At 49.7% G+C, this 23,243-nt stretch overlaps 1 protein-coding gene across 2 annotated transcripts in view; it reads left to right on the top strand.

The window, feature by feature from the left end:
• Positions 1 to 23,243, top strand: part of LOC119440360 (uncharacterized) — a 143,692-nt gene that overhangs the window by 108,870 nt on the left and 11,579 nt on the right. For both annotated transcript variants that reach the window (XM_049661585.1, XM_049661586.1), the window contains 6 exons: positions 1,264 to 1,357; positions 2,109 to 2,266; positions 11,203 to 11,300; positions 12,838 to 12,925; positions 15,008 to 15,175; positions 19,832 to 19,974. In XM_049661585.1, coding sequence (XP_049517542.1) covers positions 1,264 to 1,357; positions 2,109 to 2,266; positions 11,203 to 11,300; positions 12,838 to 12,925; positions 15,008 to 15,175; positions 19,832 to 19,974 — 749 coding nt within the window. The remainder of the gene's footprint in view (positions 1 to 1,263; positions 1,358 to 2,108; positions 2,267 to 11,202; positions 11,301 to 12,837; positions 12,926 to 15,007; positions 15,176 to 19,831; positions 19,975 to 23,243) is intronic.

Below are 23,243 nucleotides of genomic sequence, written 5' to 3'. Positions count from 1 at the left end.
GCTGCCCACGGGAAGCGCTTCTCATCAACACCACCGTTTCACACGCGCCTTCTCGTGGTCATCGAGTCTCTCTTCATGTCGGTCTACTTACGCCGCAGCACACCTGCTTACTTAATCAGCTCATGTTTACTACAATTCATATTGCTACCAAAGCCGCTCACCTTACTTCGTATGACATTGCTGTGTTGCTATCACATTCATTGCTTCACCCTTAGGGCGAAACTGTGACATTTTTTTAAGAGAAACGGGACTGACGTCATCAATGACTACGTGTTATACGATCGTAAGTATGTACATATGGCTATTTCATGTGGTGTATATCAAAACGACGATGCCATTTGTACTTTGGCGAAGAAATGTTAAAACTTCGTTAACTTTGGCGAACATGAAGTCTGTACAACGACGCACATCTTCTATGCAGAGTAAACGCCTACAATAAAGGTACTGGGCAAAGTGGGCCGGTCCCGTAGATAGTACAGTCTAACACGAGGCTTCAAGGCGCGAGCTGTCACATTGAAAGAAGACAATGAGAGAAGCACGCGTGTGATCGTGGCCTTTCCATTCTGCTTCCAGTCATCACCGCGTGCACGCGCTTAATGGTTGGCTCCGAGTGAGCTGCGAGAATTATTGTCTCTAAGTCTTTACGTTCTGCCTTCGGTTAGGAGCACATCTATAAAATTTCTTGAAAGCGAAACGCAATAGTCCTCAATCACCGTTTTACGTGTTTGCTTTATGAAAATAGTGTTCTTGGTGCTTTTCTCTGGAACATTCTTCCGGACCTTGATCAAACCCTGGGCGTGGTCCTTAAGTTCAAATGCTATCGCTAAAATTCTGCACTAGACTTGAAAAGGATTCGATCTACATGTAAATTTGAGCAGTACTGTTCGAGCTCACTTTTGTGTATCACTTTTCGAGCTCACTTTTGTCTATCACTTTACGTTTTCAGTTTAACGCCAAGAGTCATGGGCCGTGACTGTTAGCATTTCAAAGCTTTTTCAGTTGACAGGCCGACCATCCAATTTTTTTCTTCACTATAAAAACATTTCCCTAACTTTTCCGCCGAGACGTTATTGTGCAAGGCAAGTTTGAATCATTAGGCACCGCTTGCTTTCTCGTCGTTTTATTCATTATCAGATTCGGCGATAGCGTATGCGCTATATACATGCAAAACTTGAGGACAATACAAAATAATAGCGATGGCAACTTATTTCGCAATGGAACAACAAAGATGCTCTCTTCTGCATGCTTTTGTCCGACTGATAGCGGAGTGCAGAACACCAGGTGACATCTTCGTCGTGATGGATGCCGACGCATACGCCAATGACCTGTGGATGACGCAACAAAGAAGAACCGTCGAGTAAGTTGGCAGAACTTGTATGCTTACACTCCGAATCCCGCACGCTTTTGTCGTGACGGCTTGGTCGTTGAATACAAACAATATTAATATACTGTTGCGAAATGTATTCAGGCTCGCTTTTTTTCACGTCTGATACAGCTTGGAAAATGTGGGTGCCATTTTGATGGCGCTAACTTTTTAGAGCGCAGCTCTTAGACACACGTCCTGCGGCGAGCGTCGGCGTCGGCATAACCGAGCGAACGAGCTCAGCGAAAGATGAAAGAGTGAACGCGGAGCTCAGCGAAAGATGAAAGACGCGAGGAGGAAAGCGTAGGAGGAGGCTGTGGCGAAAGGGTGAGAAGAAAAGCGTAGTGCGGCGTCGATGGATACGAGGTGGCGCCAGAGTAGCGCGCGTTATCTGGGAGGTCTGTCGGTGGCACCTGCTGTGAATCGCGCCCGCGCGTCACCCACGCCCTGTCCCTCGCGATCTCCCGATTAACGAGGCAGTCGCGCCATACTCCGCTCCGTTTGCAACGTGGCGCACGAGACAGATTGTCCGCGCCAGCCAATATATCGAAAAATGAAAACACCTATACCGCTGCGCTCACACTTCGCATTGGGCAGTATCGTAATCGTCGGTGAATTTATTCACTCTCTTTAAGGAAAGACTGAAAAATGTCGCGTTGTGCTGATACCGCGTATACAAGAATATAAGAGCCGACGAACACCGTATACCACTTCTGATGTTGTGTGGGCTAACTTTTTTTTTCAGACTCTTGGCGCAGCGCCTGAACATTGGTAGCCACAGCGGCCGCTTCATGCATCTCTACGTGAACAAGCGCGACATCGACGGGGCGCTGCAGCTGCAGTTGGCGAACGAGACGTCGTCATCGACTGTCAGCTGTTATGCGCGTAGTGCAAACTTCTCTGGTACGTCTCCTCCGTGTCAGCAGTACCATCGGTCGCTCACGCATGGATCGTAACTAGCGTATATTGATGGAGTATGCGATGTATCACTTGCGCGTTTACACCTAAGGCATCCGCATGGACGTAGCCATGCGGGGATGGTAGCTGAATTTATTTCATTTAACTGTCGTCATTCACATCGCTACTAATCGAGATGTAAACTTCACATGAAAAGATGCAGCGAAAGTCCACTTTATATATATATATATATATATATATATATATATATATATATATATATATATGTGTGTGTGTGTGTGTGTGTGTGTGTGTGTGTGTGTGTGTGTGTGTGTGTGTGTGTGTGTGTGTGTGTGTGTGTGTGTGTGTGTGTGTGTGTGTGTGTGTGTGCGTGTGTGTGTGTTCATCGTAGTATATGCTATTAGCCCAGTCATTTTCAGAAACCTTAAAGGGCCCCTAAACCACCCAGAGGTCGAAATTTAGTTGGGGTGTTGCAGTTGTGCACGAGTCTACAACGAACACGTAGCCGCGAGAATTTTTCGAAATGGTGTGTGTGTGAGTGATTTTAAAAGGAAGAGATGAGAAAAGTACAGCGCCGTAACTGCCTCTCGGGGGAGGGCACCTCAACAGCGCTGTACAGGGAAGGGGGTGAGGGACATATAGTGACAGGCTAGTGAGAAAGTGGAGTAGAGGGGAGAAGAGAGAGAGAGAGAAAAAAAAGAAAAGGGAAAAAAGGAAAAAAAAAGGGAGCAGCAAGGCCAGGAGGTGAAGGCGGCTCGACTCACAGCCGAGAGCGCAGGTCGGCATCCTCCAAGTAAACAAGTAACGACGCGAAGGCGTGTCTGGCAATGGAGGGGTGTGTGGCTGGGAACAGGAGTTGCCGTGTGGTATCCGCGGGCAACCCGAGGCGATGGTATGCCGCGACAAGTGCGTCGCGCTCCGATGCACGCGCGGGGCACTGGAGGAGGGCGTGCTCAACCGTCTCGACGTCGGCGCACCCCCCACAGGACGGCGAGCCCTCACCCGTCAGCCGATGCAACCTTTCGGCCGTCCGGGCGCAGCCGATGCGGAGTCGCAGGATGAGAGCGCGGTCTCGCCGGCTCAGGCCTCTGCGGGGCAGCAACCTGGGGGGAATGCCGCCGGCGACGCGAGGGTCGGGGTGCTGCGTCCTCACATAGCCGGCCACGGAGTGACGGGCGACGTCAAACCGCGTCACGAACCGCGACAACGGGACCGACGAGGAATGGGCCTCCTTTGCGAGCCGGTCTGCTTCCTCGTTTCCCTGCAGGCCAATGTGAGAAGGCACCCACTGGAACACGAGGTCGCATCCCCGCTCGCAAACGCCGTCAAGCTTGCACCGGAGCCGGCGAGCGAGCGTGGGGCCGTGATCTTCTCCGGCCAGAATGGAGAGCGCCGCTCGTGAGTCCGTCAGGACGGCCGCTCGCTGAACAGGAAGCTGGAGCAGCAGCTCGGCTGCCAGGTCAATGGCGGCCAACTCGGCATGCGTTGACGACACAGCACACAGGACACGGCACTGGAACTGCGCCGAGAGCTCGGGGGCAACGCACGCCGCCGAAGCCGCGCCGCCCCGGAGTACAGAGCCGTCAGTGTACACCAGCACGCGGCCGGCGAGCTGCTCCTCGATCACCGCGGCCGTCTCCTGTCGCAGGGCGCAGGCGGCGGTGTTGCGCTTTCCCCGGACCCCAGGCACGGTGATGCGAATGTCTAGACGGCGGCGGCGATGCGGAGGGGGCGGCAGCCACGCACACGACGGTCCCGCGCCGACAAGGCTGGCGAACTCGACGACGCGGCGCCCCATGCCGGAGTTGGGCAGGGAACGAAACCGGTCAATCAGCTGCTGCCCGTGTGACGAACGATGCAGTCGCTCAACGTGGCCCAGCGCCCTCCCCACGGCGCGCAGGGAGATAGGGGTCTCGCCAGCCTCGGCGAGTGTGGCGCCCACTGGTGACGTGTGTGGGAGGCACAGGAGTTGTCGAACAACGGCTCGGTGATCCATATCCAGTGCCTCCCACTTCGCTGGGCTGAGGTCAGCGAGCGGCAGGCCGTACAGTAATCTCGCCGAGGCCACCGAATTGTAGAGTCGCAGTGCCAAGGTGGGGGAGCAGCCCTGACCGCGGGCCAAGAGGGTGCGCGCGGCACTCGCCACCCGTTTGGTTCCCTTGCGCAGGGCAGCCACTGCCGGCTGCCACTTGAGCCGGTGGTCCACGATGAGGCCGAGATAGCGCACTTTCATCCGCCACGGGAGGCTCTCACCGCGAAGGGAGAAACACGGCGCCGATCGGTGGGCCCCGTAGCGTGGATGGACGAGCATCGCCTCGGTCTTTGCCGCCGACAGAGTGAGGCCGATGCCGCGCACGTACTCGTCGACTGCGTCGAGTGCCGACTGTACACACCCGCGCACAACACTGCCCCTGGTGGTGGGACCACTGGCGAACAGCGCGATGTCGTCCGCGTACACCGCGACACGGACCTCGTACTCCGGCAGCTGAGGGATGTAGTCGCCGATGCGCGCGAGCGCGAGATTGAAGAGGAAGGGGCTCAGTACACTGCCCTGCGGCACACCAGTCGAGACGGCGCGCGGCTGACTGAGCGCTCCCCCCACGCGCACACGCATCGTACGGCCACTGAGGAAGGCCCCCACATATGCGAGCAACCTCCCGGAGACCCTCATGGCACACAGAGCGTCGAGAATCGTGGCGTGCGGCAGCTGATCGAAGGCGCTCATGACGTCGAGGAGGACGAGGTAGCTAGCGTCACCGCGGTGCTTGGCCTCCTCGAGCGTCGTGACGACGTCAGCCAGGGAGTCGGCAGAGGCACGGAGACGGCGGAACCCGCTCTGCTCGGCAGCCAGGATGTCGAGAACCGCTGCGATCCACTCGAGGCGCCGAAGAGCCATGGCCTCGAGGACCTTGCCCGCGGCAGACGTCAGCGACACCGGTCGATACGAGGCAGGGTCGCGCGGTGGCTTGCCGTTCTTGAGCAACGGCACTACCACCGCCTCGCTCCACTCCCTCGGGATGACGCCCGATCTCCAGACGGCGTTGTAAGCGTCCAGCAGTTGGTGGAGCTGGTCGCTGTCGAAATTCCGCAGCATCTGGTAAGTGACGCCGTCGGAGCCGGGTGCCGAGCGACGCCTCCGTGACGCCAGCACCGTGCGCAGCTCGCCGATGGTGAAATCAGCCGTGCACAGTGCGGAGATCTCTTCTAGGGTGCCAGCCGCCGGGAAATAGCGCTGGGGGGCCATGAGCTCGCGCCGGGGGTGGTGGTGCGGCTGGAGGATCCCCGTCGGTCTGGTCGAAGCCGCGGTTGGAGGGCAGAAGGTGGCCGCGAGCAGCTCGGCGAGTTGCGCGTTGGTGATGCCGCGTGCCACCGCGATGGAGAGTGCGGGGCAGCGCGGCACACGGGGCCGGAGGACCGCACCCAGGATGCGCCACGGGCGCGAGCGCGCGCGCGGGTCGTCAAGCGAGCAGCACAGGCTGGACCAGCTCGCACTGCGGCGCTGCCGTGCATGGCGGCGGCAGACGGCGTCCAAGCGGTTGTAAACAGTCCAGTGCTCCCGCTTGTCGGTGCGCACGGCTTTGCGCTGTGCCCTTCGGCGCGCAGCTCGCAGGTTTAACTGCTTGATGTCCGGCACGGGTGTTCCAGCCGGCACCACACAGCGAGTCGTGGCCGTAATAGCGGAGTTACACGCGTTTGATGATCGAAAAACGGCCCTCGCTCGTTTTGCTCTTTCCTTCGCTTCTCTCCTCGTCGGCTGGTCTCCCCTCCTCGCCGAGTGCTTCTCGAAATGTCACGTGACAAATGTCATCGCCAACGCGCTTCTCAAAACACTGCCTACTTCCGGTTAAGGCACGTCCACGCTAGCGATGCTAGCGGCACATATACGGACGACGAACCGGCCTCCTGTCTGCTGCGCGAGAGGTGTCCAAATAGACGGCAGTTCCGCCGGCGCCCTGCCCGCTGCACCGTCAACGGGCCAATCGACGACCGCGGAGCTGCGCGCCTCCGCCACCGGCAACGAAAACATCGGCTCCTGCCGAGTGCACGGCTACCGATGGGAGACGACCAGCTCGGCTTTGCTCGCATCGCAGCCGACGGCGCCGCAGCGTATTTTTCTTCTTTGTGTACAATTGTTGCGAATATCGATAACAACGATAAGAAAATATTGCGGCTTGTGAGCGTCGGTAATTCATTTCGAAGCGCCGTCCGCTTTAGCTTTGAAGGGAACCGGAAAAGGCCTAGCGACGATATCGGCGCCGTCGAGCGATCAGTGGCGGTGAGGCTGCCGCACAAATGATTCGCGGTCTCATCCTCTCTACGTACGGCAAGGAAATCTCGCCGCTCACGAGCAAAACCCCTGTCGAACGGCGGCCCGCGAATGGCAAACGGCGTGCGGCGAGTTAGCGTGCCGGTAACGTGGACGTGGACTCGGCGCTTCTCGGCTACCCGATGTTGCTGCGGTGCCGGCGCGTGTTATGCGAAGCGTGCCGCTATAGACCCAGTGTTGCGCGCACGTCTGGAAAGGCCAACACTGTCGCACTCTATTCGCGCAGCTAATCAGACCGCTAAGCATGACTGTGTTGGAAAACGAGCGATTTCGCACTTGCGTTGCGGGCTGCAATGTCCGATGCGCAAGCGCGCACAAGCGAGCAACACGGCGAGGACGAGCAGGGAGCGCGCGTACCTGCTAGCAGACAAACCGGAAGTCGTAGTTCTTGTTCGACCAATGGACATCGTTTCCACCGTTGACATCACCAGATTTCCCCTGCTGACGTCGTGACGACCGCTGGGGTTCCTGAAAGGCGAGGGGAGGAGGACGGCATTGTTTTTTTTTTTTTTTTTGGTTTTGTGGCGCGCCCGCGGCGCGTAGCGCTGCAGCGTTTGGCATCGTTGATCGTGATTGCATTCTGAACTCGATGCGCGTGTTTCCTTCTTCTTCTTCTTTCTGGGGTTTTACGTGCCAAAACCAGTTCTGATTATGAGGCACGCCGTAGTGGAGGGCTCCGGAATAATTTCGACCACCTGGGGTTCTTTAACGTGCACTACAACGCAAGCACACGGGCGTTTTTGCATTTCGCCTCCATCGAAATGCGGCCGCCGGGGCCGGGATTCGATCCCGCGACCTCGGGCTCAGCAGCGCAACGCCTTAGCTGACTGAGCCACCCCGGCGGGGCGTGTTTCTTTGATATGTTCAAAAAAAAATATCTGAGGTGGTTTAGGGGCCCTTTAACGCAGGGTAGTAGTTTTCTAACGGCAAAGAGCGTATTCAATTTCAATTCAGGTGTAGTAGGGCTAATATGATGCGGCACGGCGCTGGGGGTATATAATTTAACAAACCACAACTCATTACCTATATCATCGCTGACGTAACAAAAACTGCCTTGGTTTTACCTCCGATTTCGGTCATGTTCGCGCCAATTGGCCACCGAATCACGGGTAAATAATAGCAGTTTCTCAGCTAGCGAACGAAGAAGAGTTGTACACGCTGCTATCCGTAAAAGTACAGGTGCAAACTAGCTCCTAACGGACCACAGTTGATCCTCGTTCATTTTTCAACAATTTGCGAAGGGTTCAGATAATTCTGCCAGTTTTACTTCAAGTATTACTCTATTATGGCAATTAGCTGAACGCTGTTTTGTATAGATTGGATTCGAACTTGATTTCCCTTTACATATCAAATGTGACCGTGACTTCAAATCGCTGATTCATCGTCTAAAGTTAGGATTAGCATATACGCACAGACTCCATTGTTGTCTACGTCGCATGCACTTGCCTTATTGCAAGTGTTGTCACTCGAAGTGCAAACACCTTTTAACTTGCTATTCTCGGTATTAATAAAATAAAGTGTTTTGAGACCGTCATTGAATTGGCCAAATAACAATCCTTTTTACATATAAAGACTTCGAAGACGATTAAATGGCTCATGAGCGCAACAACTTGCTCTGCAGGGTTTTGAAGCCTTCCCAATAGATAGACATATATTGTTGCAGTGTGGTCATAGTAACAATTCTTAATTTTTTAGTGTTTCTTTACATTCCAGTGCTTTTTGTTTCTGTACATGCTGATTTTATTTTATTTTTACGTCCTTTTGTTTTCTTTCTCGATGTATGTGTGTGCGTGCGTATGCGCGCATGTATCTTCGCCTTGGCGTATTCGATTATTTCTGTAGTGTATCGAAAAACTCTGCTGACCTGCTATATCCCATTCCTCTCTTTTTCCTCCGTCCTTGTGGAAATATTCTGTCAGCTCCGTGCGTACTTGGTTTGTTACCTTCAATGCGATATAACTTCAATGCCATACCTTCAATGCCATACGCAAAGTGTTGTATTTCTCCTATTTGGAATTTTTCTGTTCTTTTAAGCATTTTCCGCGAGTGGTAGCGAACTACACGACTTCTGTAAGGATTCATTTCGTCTCACGCCATCCCTTCATATGTGGGACAGTTTAACGTTGCGGACAAGCCGGCGACTCATTAGCGGTCAATATTTTTGATACCAAAGCAAACACAGGAATAAATGAATGGACAACATCGGCACTTTTTTTTCTTTTAAATGTAACAAGTACTCTTCGAAGTGGTTTAGTAGTTGCCTCATAAGAACATTGCTGCGTTTCTGAGTTAGTCACAAGCTGCACAATTCTTTGTGATATATTTCTAAATTCTGCAAACACGCAAATGCATCGCTGTAACATTGAAATTCATTGTAAGAGCAGAATTGGGATGCCCGTACGCTATGTGTTGGTTCAAGTGACTGTTAAACTAAGCGGGCATTTCAACAAGGCGACCTCCTGCGACGCGGAGAGCATGCGGAAAGATCATGTATTGACTGCCGTACGCCAGGTGCCGCTATAAGAGCCTGGTGTTCAATTTGGCTATTCAATGCAGTTTGTTTTGCGTTACCGGCATCCCATTTCCATGTCATGGCTAAAATTTTGGTGGTGTTCAATTTTATCACTCCGACTGCTTACGGAAAATGATCTCGTTACAAAAAAAAATATTTAGCTTTATCCCGACACTTATGCCAGTAGTTATTGTAGGCACTGAAATGACTTCGCTAGCTTAGACCATATGCTCTGGTATTGCCCCTCGTTACGAGGCACGGAACAAATCAATGAGCACAAGTGGCTCTCCGCTATCAAGAGCCCCGATGCCGGGGCGCAACTATGGGCTGTCCAGAGGGCCCACGATGCGGCGGTCGGGCATGGCCTGACTTTCCCAACGTGGAAGCGGCCCGCTGCGCGCTGAGTCGCGTACCTCAGGACGTTCATTAAAGTTTTACATCCATCCATCCATTTAGTGCGTATCGACATAGCAATATCCTGCCATAGCGACAAAAAGAATCATCTGTACGGAAACAACTATAAATTAACTTCTGAAATCAAAATTATTAATTGCTTTTCAATAATGAAATACTGCCCTTCAATGTAAAATAGGTGTCTGGCAAAACCGGATCATTCGCTCCAACCCTACAGCTGAAGAGTACACATACGCGGGTGTCGAATAACGGAACCACGATGCAGTAATTAAGGTATAAGCTTCCTAAAGACTTAAATTTTCTCAACAAATCCATGCGCATATGTACCATTGCTACGTGAATATTATTAATTATTTTAACACGAAAGTGTTTTATGCCGGGGTCCACCAAGACTTCACTGACGTATTTCCGTCACGGAAATACGTCACACGAACATACACGAACATAATACAAAGAAAGAAACCAGAAGAAAAAGTTCCACAAACATGCAAAATTTGGAAATCGAACCCACGACCTCTCGGTCCGCGACGATAGATGGCCGAGCGTTTAACCCATTGCGCCACAAACGCATTTGCAGAGAGCTACACAGACGCGCCTTATATATCTAACACTCCTCCGTGTACCCGCGCTCTTGCTCGGGGCGGTGCCGCCGCCTACGAGCAGAAAAGAGAAGTACTGCATTATGACACTAACGCGCACCGACAGTGAACGCTTCGGTGGTCTCAGCACTACGACGCCTCGATGCCAGCATTCGAAGGGACGCTGGCATCAAGAAGCACTACCAACGCGTTCTCGCAGAAGCACTACTAGGTGGCGTTCACCGTACTCAGCACAGCGGAGCGTGGCCTCCGCAATTAACTCTGAAAATGTTTCTGAAGTTGATCGCGGAGGCTGCAATTACGACGCGCTGTACGCGCTGATTTGACTCGGTGACGATTCAGTTACGTGCTTTGTCTTGCGCGTTGTATTAGTGTGTCAGTTACGTGCTTCGTCTTTCGCGTTGTGCTAGCGTGTGCAGCGTAGTGCAGCTTCCATATGCACGACGGTTGCTCATGGTCATCGACGTTGGTAGTCGTGATGGAGGAGACGTGCCACCAGGCGTCAGCGTGGGTGCATCAACGCCTAAGGGCGCTTTAGCCACAAAACACCAATAGACATTATATATCAATGTGCAATAAACATTACACTACTTCTGTGAAGACACGTTTCACTTTCGTGTTCTATACCGATTCCTATATAAGAGGGATCAACCACATTTTATTTCAACCTACTCAAGTTGCCAGTGTCCGCCAGTGTGTGTTTTATCGTATGTGGCATGAATTCCGCCACATAAAAAATGAATTCATGTGACATCAATGTACAATACAGGATAGGCTATACACTTACGGGACACGTTCATCGTGCTGTGATGTTCCACTTGGCAACAACGATCCCATATTTAGGTTGTAGTGCGCCATTTCCTTTTCAATTCCTCGTGATACGTAAAATATGGTAAAGAAAATGCTCGCCAAGTCAAAAATCGCTTTCGAACTGTAGGCTTCTCTTATGTCCGATTCACACGGCGAATAACGTAAACTCTGAACAAGGTATCTAAAAGTAATAATGAACGTGGTATTTATTTTCAAGTAATATGGGACATTTTCGTCACGCTGTGCGGCTTCTTTGCAGAGATTGCGACAGACAACGAGGTGGCTGTGCTAGAGTCCCTGAGAAATCTGCTGTCCAACAGCCTCAACAGCAACAGAGGCCCACTCGCTCCATCAACGGTGAGAAGATGCAAAATGTTAAGAGACAGAATTGCATCGGTAGAGAACCGAGATCGAGAGAACATGAGCAAACGGAAAAAATAAATATTGCACTGATTTCTAGGAAAGTTGGTTCTTTATACAGTATATACTTCGCGATAAGTAAATAATGTCATGTGTGCAAGTGTTGTTTCTATATTTGTTTCAAGGCTGGTAGTAGGGTGAATTGGTTTTCTTTTGACTAGATGACTATTTGTCACGGCCCCGTTTCGAAGCCGATGCCAATAAATCATCATCGTCGTCGTCATCGTCATCATCGGTTAATGTTCCTTTTTCCTTAAGCCTATTTGCGCTTCAATAAATATAATCCGCATTTGTTTTATCTCCGCAATCTTTCCGATTAATACAAAATTTTCATCTCTTGCGCGAAAGGCCTTCTTTCTTGTCATATTTAGGAAAATAAACTCTTAATAATAGAAAGTTGTTGTAGCTCAATTCAGACTCAGGCACGTCCGTAATTCTCAGTTTGAGTGTGCTGGAATGAGTCGTATGGGTGCGAGTCTGAGCCCGAGGAGCTCGGCAGGGCATAATCGTGGCGACTTCGAGTCGGCACCTAAGAAACCACCATTTTGTGAGTGAGTCAAAGTGGTTCCGTTTATATTTCCGACCTACGCAGGTGCTAAATATCGTCATTTAGTCAGTTTATAGTGCTTTTTGACCACAGCACCACTATTGTGAGCTTCATGCGGTACGTACGTGCATGCGTACGTACCTGCATTTCTGCTTCTTCGCGTCCGTTTTATGATATATATCCCAAATGTGTGACACTCCGTAGCAAAACGTTATTCAACGTGCCACGTCTTTCAATGTATAAGCGCCCGATAATAACCATCATCATTATTTTCTTTATTGGCGAGCACTTCCTTTCTTTCGCGCGACGTACAGTGTTCCATCCTCCTCCATGCGCTCCATGCCTCCACAACTTTCCTTACAGGAAAGTCACTGGCAGACAGAACTGCAGAAGGAAATACCTACAAGGATGAGGACGGTAATTGTTGCCGGACATAATTACGCCTGCTGCAACGTTTCTTTTAATGCGAATGATGCAATAGAGTGTGATGATCAGTCTACTTCATGTGTTATGAACAATTCGTGGGCAGTATATCTCACTGATGCGTTTACCGCATGTGAACTTGGCGTATACGTTAAAATGCCGAGCACAATTTTCTCCCACTTGCGTAATCACGAAGCATTCTGTAAAAGAAGGGTCACGTAGATTCTCAACTATTTTAGACGTTTTAACTCATGGACAGTGCATAAAATACCGGTATACATTGTAAACTCATACCAGGAAAATTGATTTTTTTTTTTTTGCTAAATTGCGCTTCCGCGGCATACGGGCTCACAACCTTATAGGCCCTGCAGACCCGATAGGCTTGGTGGTAGGTCACACGGATATCGTTCTTTATTCTGCGGTTTTATGGTCTTGAAACGTGTAGGATGTTCCTGACAACTGCGTTTCCATTTTATCTTTTCGTTTCTCTTCTATTCTTTCAAGACCATCGTTATATTCAAGTTCGGCCACCTGCGCTCCCCACATCAGCGGTTAAAACCATTACTGCCAAGAGTTCTTGGAAGCAACGAAGGTAAGTGAATCGCGCGTCTTCGTCAACAGCTTAGCTGGAAAGCCTAAAATGTTAATGATTTATTCAGAGTTATCGTTGTACTCGATCGTTCTTTCTTCTTTTTGTGTGTGTGTGTGTATATATATGTGTGTGTGTGTGTAATTTAGCGTTCGCCAAATCGGAACGAAGAACAAGAGTACGATGACTTACTCCCCACGTTTGGGTGTGTTTATTTAGTGACAGCTCAGTGGTGATTTGCTATCGGTTCCCTCCAAATTCATACTGCGGCATACACTTTCACACTGCAACACCACCCCTTACAACATGGGTACCTGTTCCGGTTCCAGTGATTTCATCGAGCGGCCGTGCTCTAGCGTGTACACGACGCTCACGTACTTCGTAATCGGTTGCACAGGGGCTACAGCATGTTTATTGGACCGGCTCGTGCACTGACGTCACAACAAACCTTTTGGAAGCACTCACTTTCCTACTGTAAGTTTCCCTCATCCATTTCCTTCCCGTCAAACAATACATCGCATAATCGCGTAGTTACCTGAAGTGACGCAGAAAGGCTAAAGAAGAGAGTGACATCGTGATACTGAACGCTTGTTTCCCTTTAAACCTTATTAATTATAACCGCATTAATTATAAACGCAAGTTTCTGAGCAATTATAACTAATAGATGCAGTCTCTATTCTTTCTTGCACATTTTTCTTTTATTGCGATAGCAATTATATGGACACTCCAAAGCAGATTTCTGCCGTCGGCGTCGCCGTCGTCGTCGCCGTCGCCGTGAGGTTCCGTATGACGTCAATGGAGATGAAATCGTCGCCGCGCGCCGCCGAACGGTGTATGTGAGAGTGAAAGGGTGCGAGGGACGCGCGCTTTCACGGGGAGTGAACGCACGGCGGAGAACAAACACGCGTTCTGCGCCGTGCTCCCTTAAGGGCTGCAGAAGTAGGCGTCTCTGTCTCTTTCCTCCTTTACAATCACCATATATGTAGAGCAAACGCGCCCTCTTCCGACGCGCGAAAGGCCGGGGGGGGGGGGGGGGGGGGAGGCGACGTTTAGCTGCGGCACCCAGTGCCTATTTATATCAGAGGCTCCGGCAACAGTCACCAACGCAGCACGCATTTTGTGTGAACGCGGGCAAAACACCGACGGCGTCAACAACAGTTCTGCGTGTTGCCGGTGCTGCTGCATGTCCAAGTTTACACAGCCTATTAAGCTACTATCATTATTCCGTACAGCTCTCTACAAATTTGCTATCGCAATTGATGCTTCGCCTTTAAGGTGAAACTGCGCCAACTTTTTTAATGAGAAGTAAGATTTACTTGGAAGAAACGAGAAACTAAGCAACATTCAATTACAGCATCGAGACCGCTCTTTCTCCTTGTTTGGTTCTTTTCTTTTCTTTCTTGCCTTTGGAAATTTATATGTCAATCGTCCAGCGTCGCTTTTACTTTAAAGTTCTTTTTGTTTTTGTTTGTTACACTGCGGGCTCACTTTTCGCTCACTTCTTCCATGTACTTCGCGCTTTTAGATTGTCTTCTGCAATAGCCTGTGGATATTTTTTTTCTTTTTGAAGCAGTTTCTCTACCCTTAGATCTTCGTCGAACAAAGATATAGAAATATCATGTACAGCGAGTTTACGCTATTTTAAATAACTAGCTAAGGCAGTATTGCCTGTCATCCGTACTTAATTCCATCCCAAGGAAACTAGTAAACATAGGTATCCTAAGGAAAGCCAAAAAGCGTATTAAAAACACTGGTGCCTTATCTTACTAGTTCATGTTGTTAATGCCCTGTAATCACTATAAACAAACTACCCTCGAACCGCATGCTGCATCATTCAGTATTCAGCATTTCGCTAAACAAGAGTATAATAATATACCGGCACTTTTTGACAGTTCAACTTGGTTCCTATGTATTGGTATATTCTTATCAGTGTACTGAAGTAGAATAAAACGCATAGCTATAGTTGGTACGCCTTCATCACTGAAACAACAGCGCGAAAACGTGAGGAGAGAAAGGGCGCTGCGGGCTACATGGAGCACCACGTACTCCCATTGTGAGCAATGTTATCGCGTCTCTCCTTTCCAGGTGCCGGTTCTATCATTGCCGTTGGGAACAATCTGACGTCACTGAGACAAATGGTGCGTCGAGAAGGCAGGGATACGGCGAAAGACCATGACAAGGTCATGCTGCTAGCGGCCACTGAAGACGCAGCTGCGGACGTCGCAAATAAAATAGCAGACGAAGCGTGCACAGGTATGGATGACCCTGGCTGTGGATGATGCAGGGCGGTACCTAGAGCACGACGTTGCAAATTATATTCTTGGTCCGATCACGGCGAATTAACAAAGGACCAAAAAATAAAAAGTATCGCGCGTTGATAGTTTCACAAAGTTGAGAACCCCCCGTCATTAAAGTTACTTTCGTCTCCCAAAGTGTCCCTCGTAGCTCATACAGTCTAACCCGGATATATCGAATTTGAAGGGAATCACAAAAGTTTGATATATGGGTAATTCGATATATAAAATTTTTTAAATTATACAAAAATTTTTAAGTAGAGTTTACTGCTGTTCGTTATACACAATAATTCGTTATATGTCGGTTCGATATATCCGGGTTCTACTGTATTTAGCTTTCGGGTTCAACAACCGGCCAGTCACACAGGAAGCGTTTCCTCTTTACGGCACCGTTATTGCTCATTTCACCAAGTTGTAAGCGTAGGCATACCTGACGCCAGTGGTGAATTACAGATACGCTAGCTTGCGTTTGAAGAAAACTGTGACACGAAAGAAAAAGAAATAAGGGCAATTGTTTGTATCGCACCATTGAAGCATGTGCTCACTTCGCTTTTGTTAACACGCGGGAAAGCGAGAAAACTGAAATCGTGCTGTGCTAACGCACTCGCCCCACGCTTCCCGGTGCACGCCAACAATACCCCGCGGGGTGGGCATGGCTCCTTGAAGACGGCTTCTTGTCGACGTGCATGCAACTACTGCAGCGTAGCGCTGTTTCTGCCATGAACTGCAGCATGTACATCTCCATGTCCACTTAAAGAGAAGCTCTGATGGCTGCGAGATAGAGAGGGAAAATAGGAAGCGAAGGAAATACGAAGAGCCCCGCTATGACTGAACTTGATTGGGTACCCTACTCTGGGAAAGGAGAAAAAGAAAGTGAACTCATGGACACAGTGCATAAAAAACACACGCAAAAGTCGCCGGTTAACTGCTCAACGCAGATTCACAAGCGGTGGCACATCCTGCATAACATTAGAATACCGCGGCATCATTGTCAGAGCGTTTTACAGCGGTGATATGCGAGGCCAATTTCCGATGACATCAACCTCTGAGAAAGGTATTTCATGTGATAGGGAGAACAAGCCTTCCACCATCGGAGAAAGCATTTTTCACACAAAGTGTTTAGTAAACCCTTGTTAACTCGAACTCTGATATCTCAAATTATCGTTCGAAATGTTTTCCTGGTTCGGTGTCAGAACGCTATGTATTTTCCACCTCTTATGTCGAAATGCTTTTGCGCTGTTCTCCGGATATCTCGGAATCCTGACTGCGAAAATGTTTGGAAAAAGTGATGAAGTTTGGAAGGCGCAGCTTCAATATCAACAAAAAGCGACAGAACCTCAAGTTTGTAGTCAGTTCTTATCCACCGTTCACGGCCGGCTGCGCGATCTCATTGATAATGCGGGCGGAGTGTTGCTCTCACCCCTGACGAACCGCGATAAGCGCGAGAAGGTACAGGTGACCACCGCAACATGCATGCTCACGTGTTCGCGGAGCTCCGTCAGTTTTCTTATTCACGTGTTTGTGGATGCTGCGCGATGCCAGCTGCAACGAATGTTTCGTATGTTTTTGGCAGTTTCTTCAGTAGCAAGTTCAGGGCGGCGAACTGTAGCGATGCCTTTTCCCATGCCGTTTTTTTGCGATAGCAATCATATGGAGACTCCAGGCGCATTTCTGCCATCGCCGGCGCCGTCGGCGTTGCCATCGCCGTGATGTTCCGCATGAAGTCCAAGGGTGATAACAGCGTCACCGTGCGCCGTATGCTGCATGTTCGAGTCAAAGCGTGCCAGGATTAGCTGACGATGCCGGCCCAACCTCGAACGTGCAAGGGATGAAAGCGGGGAGGAAGCGCGCCTTCTTGCGTCGCGCGCCAGGCCCCGGGGGCGTGTTAATTCTACTGTCTCAGGTTGTGAGTGGTGGCGCTGGCTAACACTCCCAGGGTTGGTTCTATAGTTGTAAAACATAAATACCCTAGAAAGTGGATGGGAAAATGGCGCCGTGGTAGCTCAATGGTAAGAGCATCGCACGTGTCATGCGAAGACGTGAGATCGTTCCCCACCTTCGGCCAGTTGTTTTTTGATCCATCTTCATTTTCATTAATTTATCATTTCTTTAATTCAATTAGTAAGTACAAGTAATTTCCCCTATGTTATTCTTGGTGTCATTGTTTGTTGGTTTCTTATGATTAATAAAAATCGGGCCCCTTGGTTCCCTTTCTTCTAGTTCATATAATATATATTGTTACGCGAACGAAGGGTTAAGCGCTGGAGAGTATTTACAAAGTATATTTAGAAAGCACAACTGCAGTGCTGGCCAGTTCAGCCAACAGCTCGAGCGAAACAAGCAGTTCGTCTTCTTCGTCGGGGCACCCGCGTGCATCGTCCGCAAGAAATACGCAATATGCATCTATCATTATCCCCGGCGGCAGAAGCACCGTCCCGGTGCGTCTAAATATCGGTGGTAACTCGAGAGTAATATGGTTTTAGGCGTGTGACATGCACAACGTCAGTGGAATTCAGGGCAGATGAGGCACTGGTACTGACTGGGGCGATTTCATAAGCAACTGGAGTCAAGGCACGCAGCACTCAATACGGGTCTGTGTACCGAGACAGGAGTTTTTCTGACAGGCCAACGTGACGAGTCGGGGACCACAGGAGTACCAGAGATCCAGGCAAAAAGAAAAGTCAACGCCTCTGTGTTGACGATCGTACAAACGTCGTTGGTTCTCTTGGGAGGTCAGGAGGCGAGCGCGGGCAATTTCGCATGCTTGGGCTGCCCTGGTGATGGCGTCAAGTGCATATTCACTGGTCTCTGCTGCGGCGGATGGAAGGGATCTGTCCAGTGGCAATGTGGGTTCTTGGCCAAACAACAGAAAGAATGAGGAATAACCGGCAGTGTCGTGACTCGAAGAATGCTATGCAAATGTGACATAGGGTAAGGCAAGGTCCCAATCAGTATGGTCGGACGAGACATACTTTGCAAGCATGTCTGTCAGGGTTCGATTTAGACGTTCCGTGAGACCATTAATCTGTGGATGGTAAAACGTAGTCAGCTTGTGCCTGGTTGAGCAGGACTGCTGGATGCCGGCGATGACTTTAGAAAGGAATGTTCGACCACGGTAATTGAGCAGTTGGTGTGGAGCTCCATGCAGAATCACGTCGCGTAAAAGAAATTCGGCGACATCTGTGGCGCAGCTTGTTGGAAACGCTTTGGTGATGGCGTAGCGCGTGGCGTAATCTGTCGCCACAGCAACCCACTTGTTGCCAGACGTTGATAGAGGGAAAGGGCCAAGTAAGTCGAAGGCAACGCGAAAGAACTGCTCCGAAGGACTGTCGAGCGGCTGAAGGCACCTGGCAGGGAGCTTTGATGGTGTTTTTCGGCGCTTGCATTTCTCACACGCCGCAACGTATTTCCGGACGGAGCGGGCAAGGCCTGGCCAAAAGAAGCGTCGGCAAATCCGGTCGTAGGTGCGGGAGACGCCGAGGTGACCTGCCGTTGGTAATTCATGAAGTTCTTGGAGAACAGCTGACCGGAGGTGCTTGGGAATGACGAGGAGTAGGGCAGTACGGTCGGGGCGTACGATATAGCGGTATAATACACCACCCCGGAGAACAAACAAGTGAAGGGACGAATCAGAAGGTGAAGATTCCAAGCGATCAATGATGGCGCGCTAGGTGGCATCACGGCGTTGCTCGTCGGCGACGTGTAGCAGCTGAGAAACGGAGGAAGCTCAAGGCTAGGCGGGTGGTTCGTGCCCTGGATAGCGTAATAAACAGTCTGCGTCTTGATGTAGGTGGCCAGGCTTGTACACTACTGCATCGGAATATTCTTGCAGCTGCAGAGCCCAGCGACCAATTCGGCGGGTAGAATCCTTGAGCCACCAGAGCGCGTGGTGGTCCTTGATTATAGAGAAGGGCATGCCATACAAGTACGGCCGGAATTTGAAACCACCCAGACGAGAGCACGATCTGTAATCGAATAGTTGCGCTCCGCTGCTGTGAGGAGGCGGCTAGCGTATATATACAGGGTATATATATTTTTTGGGGGGTGGAGGGGGGGGCATACCAGCACTTTCGCGATACTTCGCGTGACCAGGCTTTGGACACGTCAGTGCCTACGTGCAACAGCGTTTCCTTGGCTCTAGGGCAAGGATCGCTGCAGCTCGCAGACGCCCAACGTGTCGGGTGCCGAGTCGTACGATGGTTTGCAGAACTTATCTACCGAAGATACAGCTTCTGGCTTACTGAGCTTTTGCGATAAATTTAGCGGCTACTGGCGCCTATTTCTAAGGTCTCTATGTGGTCGATGAGCGGCCGTGGGGGCTTATATTTTTGTAAATTTGCTTATCCCGAAACTACGCTTATTTCGAAATTTTCCCCGGTTTTTACAACTCCGCGTTAACGAGGTCTTACTTAGATTCCTTTCGCAACCTGTCGTGGCTAAGAAACTACAAAGAAAAAAAGCTCATTATAAATCTGACACGTCTATTTACATAACTTATGAGTTACCATCATGTGGTGTTTTTCAGTGCTGTGAGAAAATTGGCCATTTTTATACTTGGATATGTATTTGCGTTTCTCGTCCACTGTATGAACTACAGTTCGGATTTAAAACGCAGCTCCGGCACTTCTTCGTTGCTCGAGGGATGCAGCAGAGAGCAAGGAACGGCTCTCCTTTGAAGGCGGCGTCACAGAGAATGGTGTCGTCTACCTCATGATGGATCCTGAGGACTACGACAATTTCGACGACCTACATATAAAGGTTAGCTACTCAAGTATGCCTTCCTGCCCTTTACTACACGCTAATCATTGCGTCTAGTCGTGATGTTCGTGGGCTGTGATTTCGCAATCGCTTGCTTCCACCCCTCCGCGTTGCAATGTACCAAACCTTGTTTCATAAAACCTAACTATCATGTTCAGTACCGTATTGTGCCGACGCTCTTGTCGCAAAAGCACAAAGAAAATATATTAAACAGCAAGCGTTTCTTTAGTAAAATTAGACATGACAACACGTCAGTTGTTACAGTATACGGGAAATGAAGCAGATTCCGTGTTGTATTGCGGCAGCCTCCAGCTGAAGCTTTAGACACACATGAGTGTTTTCGCGTGTTCAGTGTTTCATCATAGCCGCCATACTTAACTTGTTGCGCCACTCTTGGGCTATTTTTTTCATCTTTTTATTGCGATAGCAATTATATGGACACTTCAACCGGATTTCTGCCGGCGGCGTCGCCGTCGTTGTCGCCATCGCCGTGAGGTTCCCTATAGATAAAATCTGCGCCGCGCGCCGTATGCCCGAGCGGAAGCGTGCGGGGACGCGTGCTATCACGGAGAGCGAACGCACTCAATCACCCACGCGCAAACAGGGAAGCGGGAAGCCAGCGCCGGAGGGAGCGCGCGGGGGGGGGGGGGGGGGGGGGGGGCAACCGCGCTCGTCGCTCGTCCGCACCGTCTCTTATCTCCACACAGCTCTGACCTTTATGCGCCGTGCATTCGCAGCTCAGTTTCCGTTGAAGCGATAGACCGCACGTATACCTTCGCCCGCTGCGGCGTATGGGCTCGCTGCCAGCGTTTTGACAGTCGTTGTCTGCAGTCATTCAGTGTGATCTATTCACGTTTGTTTGTGCGCGCTCACACCACGCTTGTTCATTCAGTTAGTAATAGTCGGGCCACATTTTCCAACGCACGCTACACATGCAACGCTGCCCGGATCGGCAGTGCAGCACTACAGGTGTGTCCCTTCGCACGCGCTGCCCACGGGCAGCGCTTCTCATCAACACCACCGTTTCACACGCGCCTTCTCGTGGTCATCGAGTCTCTCTTCATGTCGGTCTACTTACGCCGCAGCACACCTGCTTACTTAATCAGCTCATGTTTACTACAATTCACATTGCTACCAAAGTCGCTCACCTTACTTCGTATGACATTGCTCTGTTGCTATCGCATTCATTGCTTCGCCCTTAGGGCGAAACTGTGACATTTTTTTATTACAGATGAAACATGAGAAGTTCGGATTCCGGAAATATCTGATATCTCAAAATCAGAGCAAGAACTGCAACAGCAACAAAGTGTAATGAAATACAGAGCACTGCTAAAAGATTATAACACAAAAAAACTTGAATGGCGAAGACAGTGTAGCAGTGAAATAACAGTGAAAGATAAAAAAAAAGGTTATAAGACTACAAGAACAACACAGGCTTGAACAGGTATTGCGAACATAAAGGAAATTAAGAATACATATATAAACAGCTGTTCACAAGAATTTATCAGGTCACTGTCCACGAGGAAGTCGTGTAGAGCCTTGAGACGGTGGCTACAAACATGAGCAGATAGCACAATCTGCGAGTACACTGCACGATGGGCCGCAGGCAGCACTTTGGCCGCAGAATCTCGGGTTAATTTCTTTATTTCGAACCAACCGGAAGAACATGACCACCCTCCGAAGTAATCAAAATAGTTGAAACAGAGAATCAGACAGTGGCCAAATGGACAGATTTCCGTCAGCCAATATCGCAGACTGTCAGTTGTTCGGTTTCTGCAATTGTTTATTCAAAAACAAAAGTGCATTAACCAATTGCGAAAGCGAACGTATAGTTGGCGAAAGAGGTCGGCCAATGGCAAAACGGCATTTACCAATAAGCTGCGTAATTTCTGTCCTTGTTCATGGCCTTTCTTTGGCCAAAACAAGAATAGCAAGCGTGTGCGTCCTTGCGGAATCACAACCAAATTTCCAGCGACGCTGTTTCTGTTGTGCAGTACGTGGCAATAAGAAGTTCAGTTGCCTGTAATTAAATCACATACTTTACAATGTTGCCCTACATAACTGGTCCGTTAGAATCCTTGACCGCATATAGCGCTTTCGAGCACTTCTTGAGAAATTTTCACGAAGGCAGTAATTCATCCACACACATTTTTCTTCGCCAGAACATTGGCCATAGGGACCACGCCTCTCTTCTGCTAGATTTGACATCGGCTGCGTTCGCTGCTGTACCAGGGCAGCGGTATAAATTCTGGTTGCTCGTAAAACGCAACTGCGACGCTCCGGATGACTTGCACACGTAACTTAGTGATAGAACCATAAAGAGTCAACCGCATTTCGAACCTTGCCCACACATTACCCCTAAACTGCCTGTAATTTTTAAACAATATAGAGAAAGCACCTTGTTCAGTTTACCGAGAATACATCAGGGAAACCAACTGCCAACCTGGTTTGACGCGTAAAAAGAAACGAATAAGACGAGGGTGCAGTAATTACTTGCAACGCTTCCAATTATGCCAGGACCGCTAAAGTTTCGCCACACAATGCATTTAACATAAACCCCATTCCAACAAAATATAAACTTGCAGCGTAGAAATTTCTCGGGATATTGCCAAGCATAAGTGAAAACGGCCGTATGACACTCTCGAACACTTGACGCATAATTGTTTGCAATAGGTGCAGTTGACCCGCACGAATTGGACTTCGCGCATAGATTTGCGGTAACATTCTGCCCCTTTTCCGCTAAGCTTGATCTCGGTCGTATTTGTTGTTTTGCCAGGGCAACGAACTAAATGCTGCGCCGCTCGTAATACGCACTCAAAACACTCCGGAGCATTCGCGTATGTAATTTAATGCAAAGAGCGTAAAATACCCGCACACTTCAAATTCAGCCTACGTATCACCCATTACCTGGGGCCGGATTCACAAAAAACGTTCTTACGCTAAAACTGCTCGTAGAAGCAGGTATCAGCCAATGGTGGCATTGTACATATCATTAGCCAAGCGGGCTGGGCAATGGCAAGCAGCACTTTCGAACGAAAAGGTTCGCGAATTCAGCCCCTGGTTCACAAAGCTTTTCTTTTGTAAGTTCGCTATGCCATTGCCCAGCCGGCTTCGCTAACGATATTTCTGGCATCCGAATTGCCTAAAAATTTTTTCTTACGTAAAATTCTAGCGTAAGAAGGTTTTGTGAATTCGGGCCCTGATCCTTACATTCCCCAAAATTAAACGAGGTACCTAGTTAATTTCGTCGAGGATTGGGGGAGAAGCTC

This window comes from Dermacentor silvarum, chromosome 2 (genome assembly GCF_013339745.2).
Source record: "Dermacentor silvarum isolate Dsil-2018 chromosome 2, BIME_Dsil_1.4, whole genome shotgun sequence".
NCBI lineage: Eukaryota > Metazoa > Arthropoda > Arachnida > Ixodida > Ixodidae > Dermacentor > Dermacentor silvarum.
This window is presented reverse-complemented; position numbering and strand designations above follow the sequence as displayed.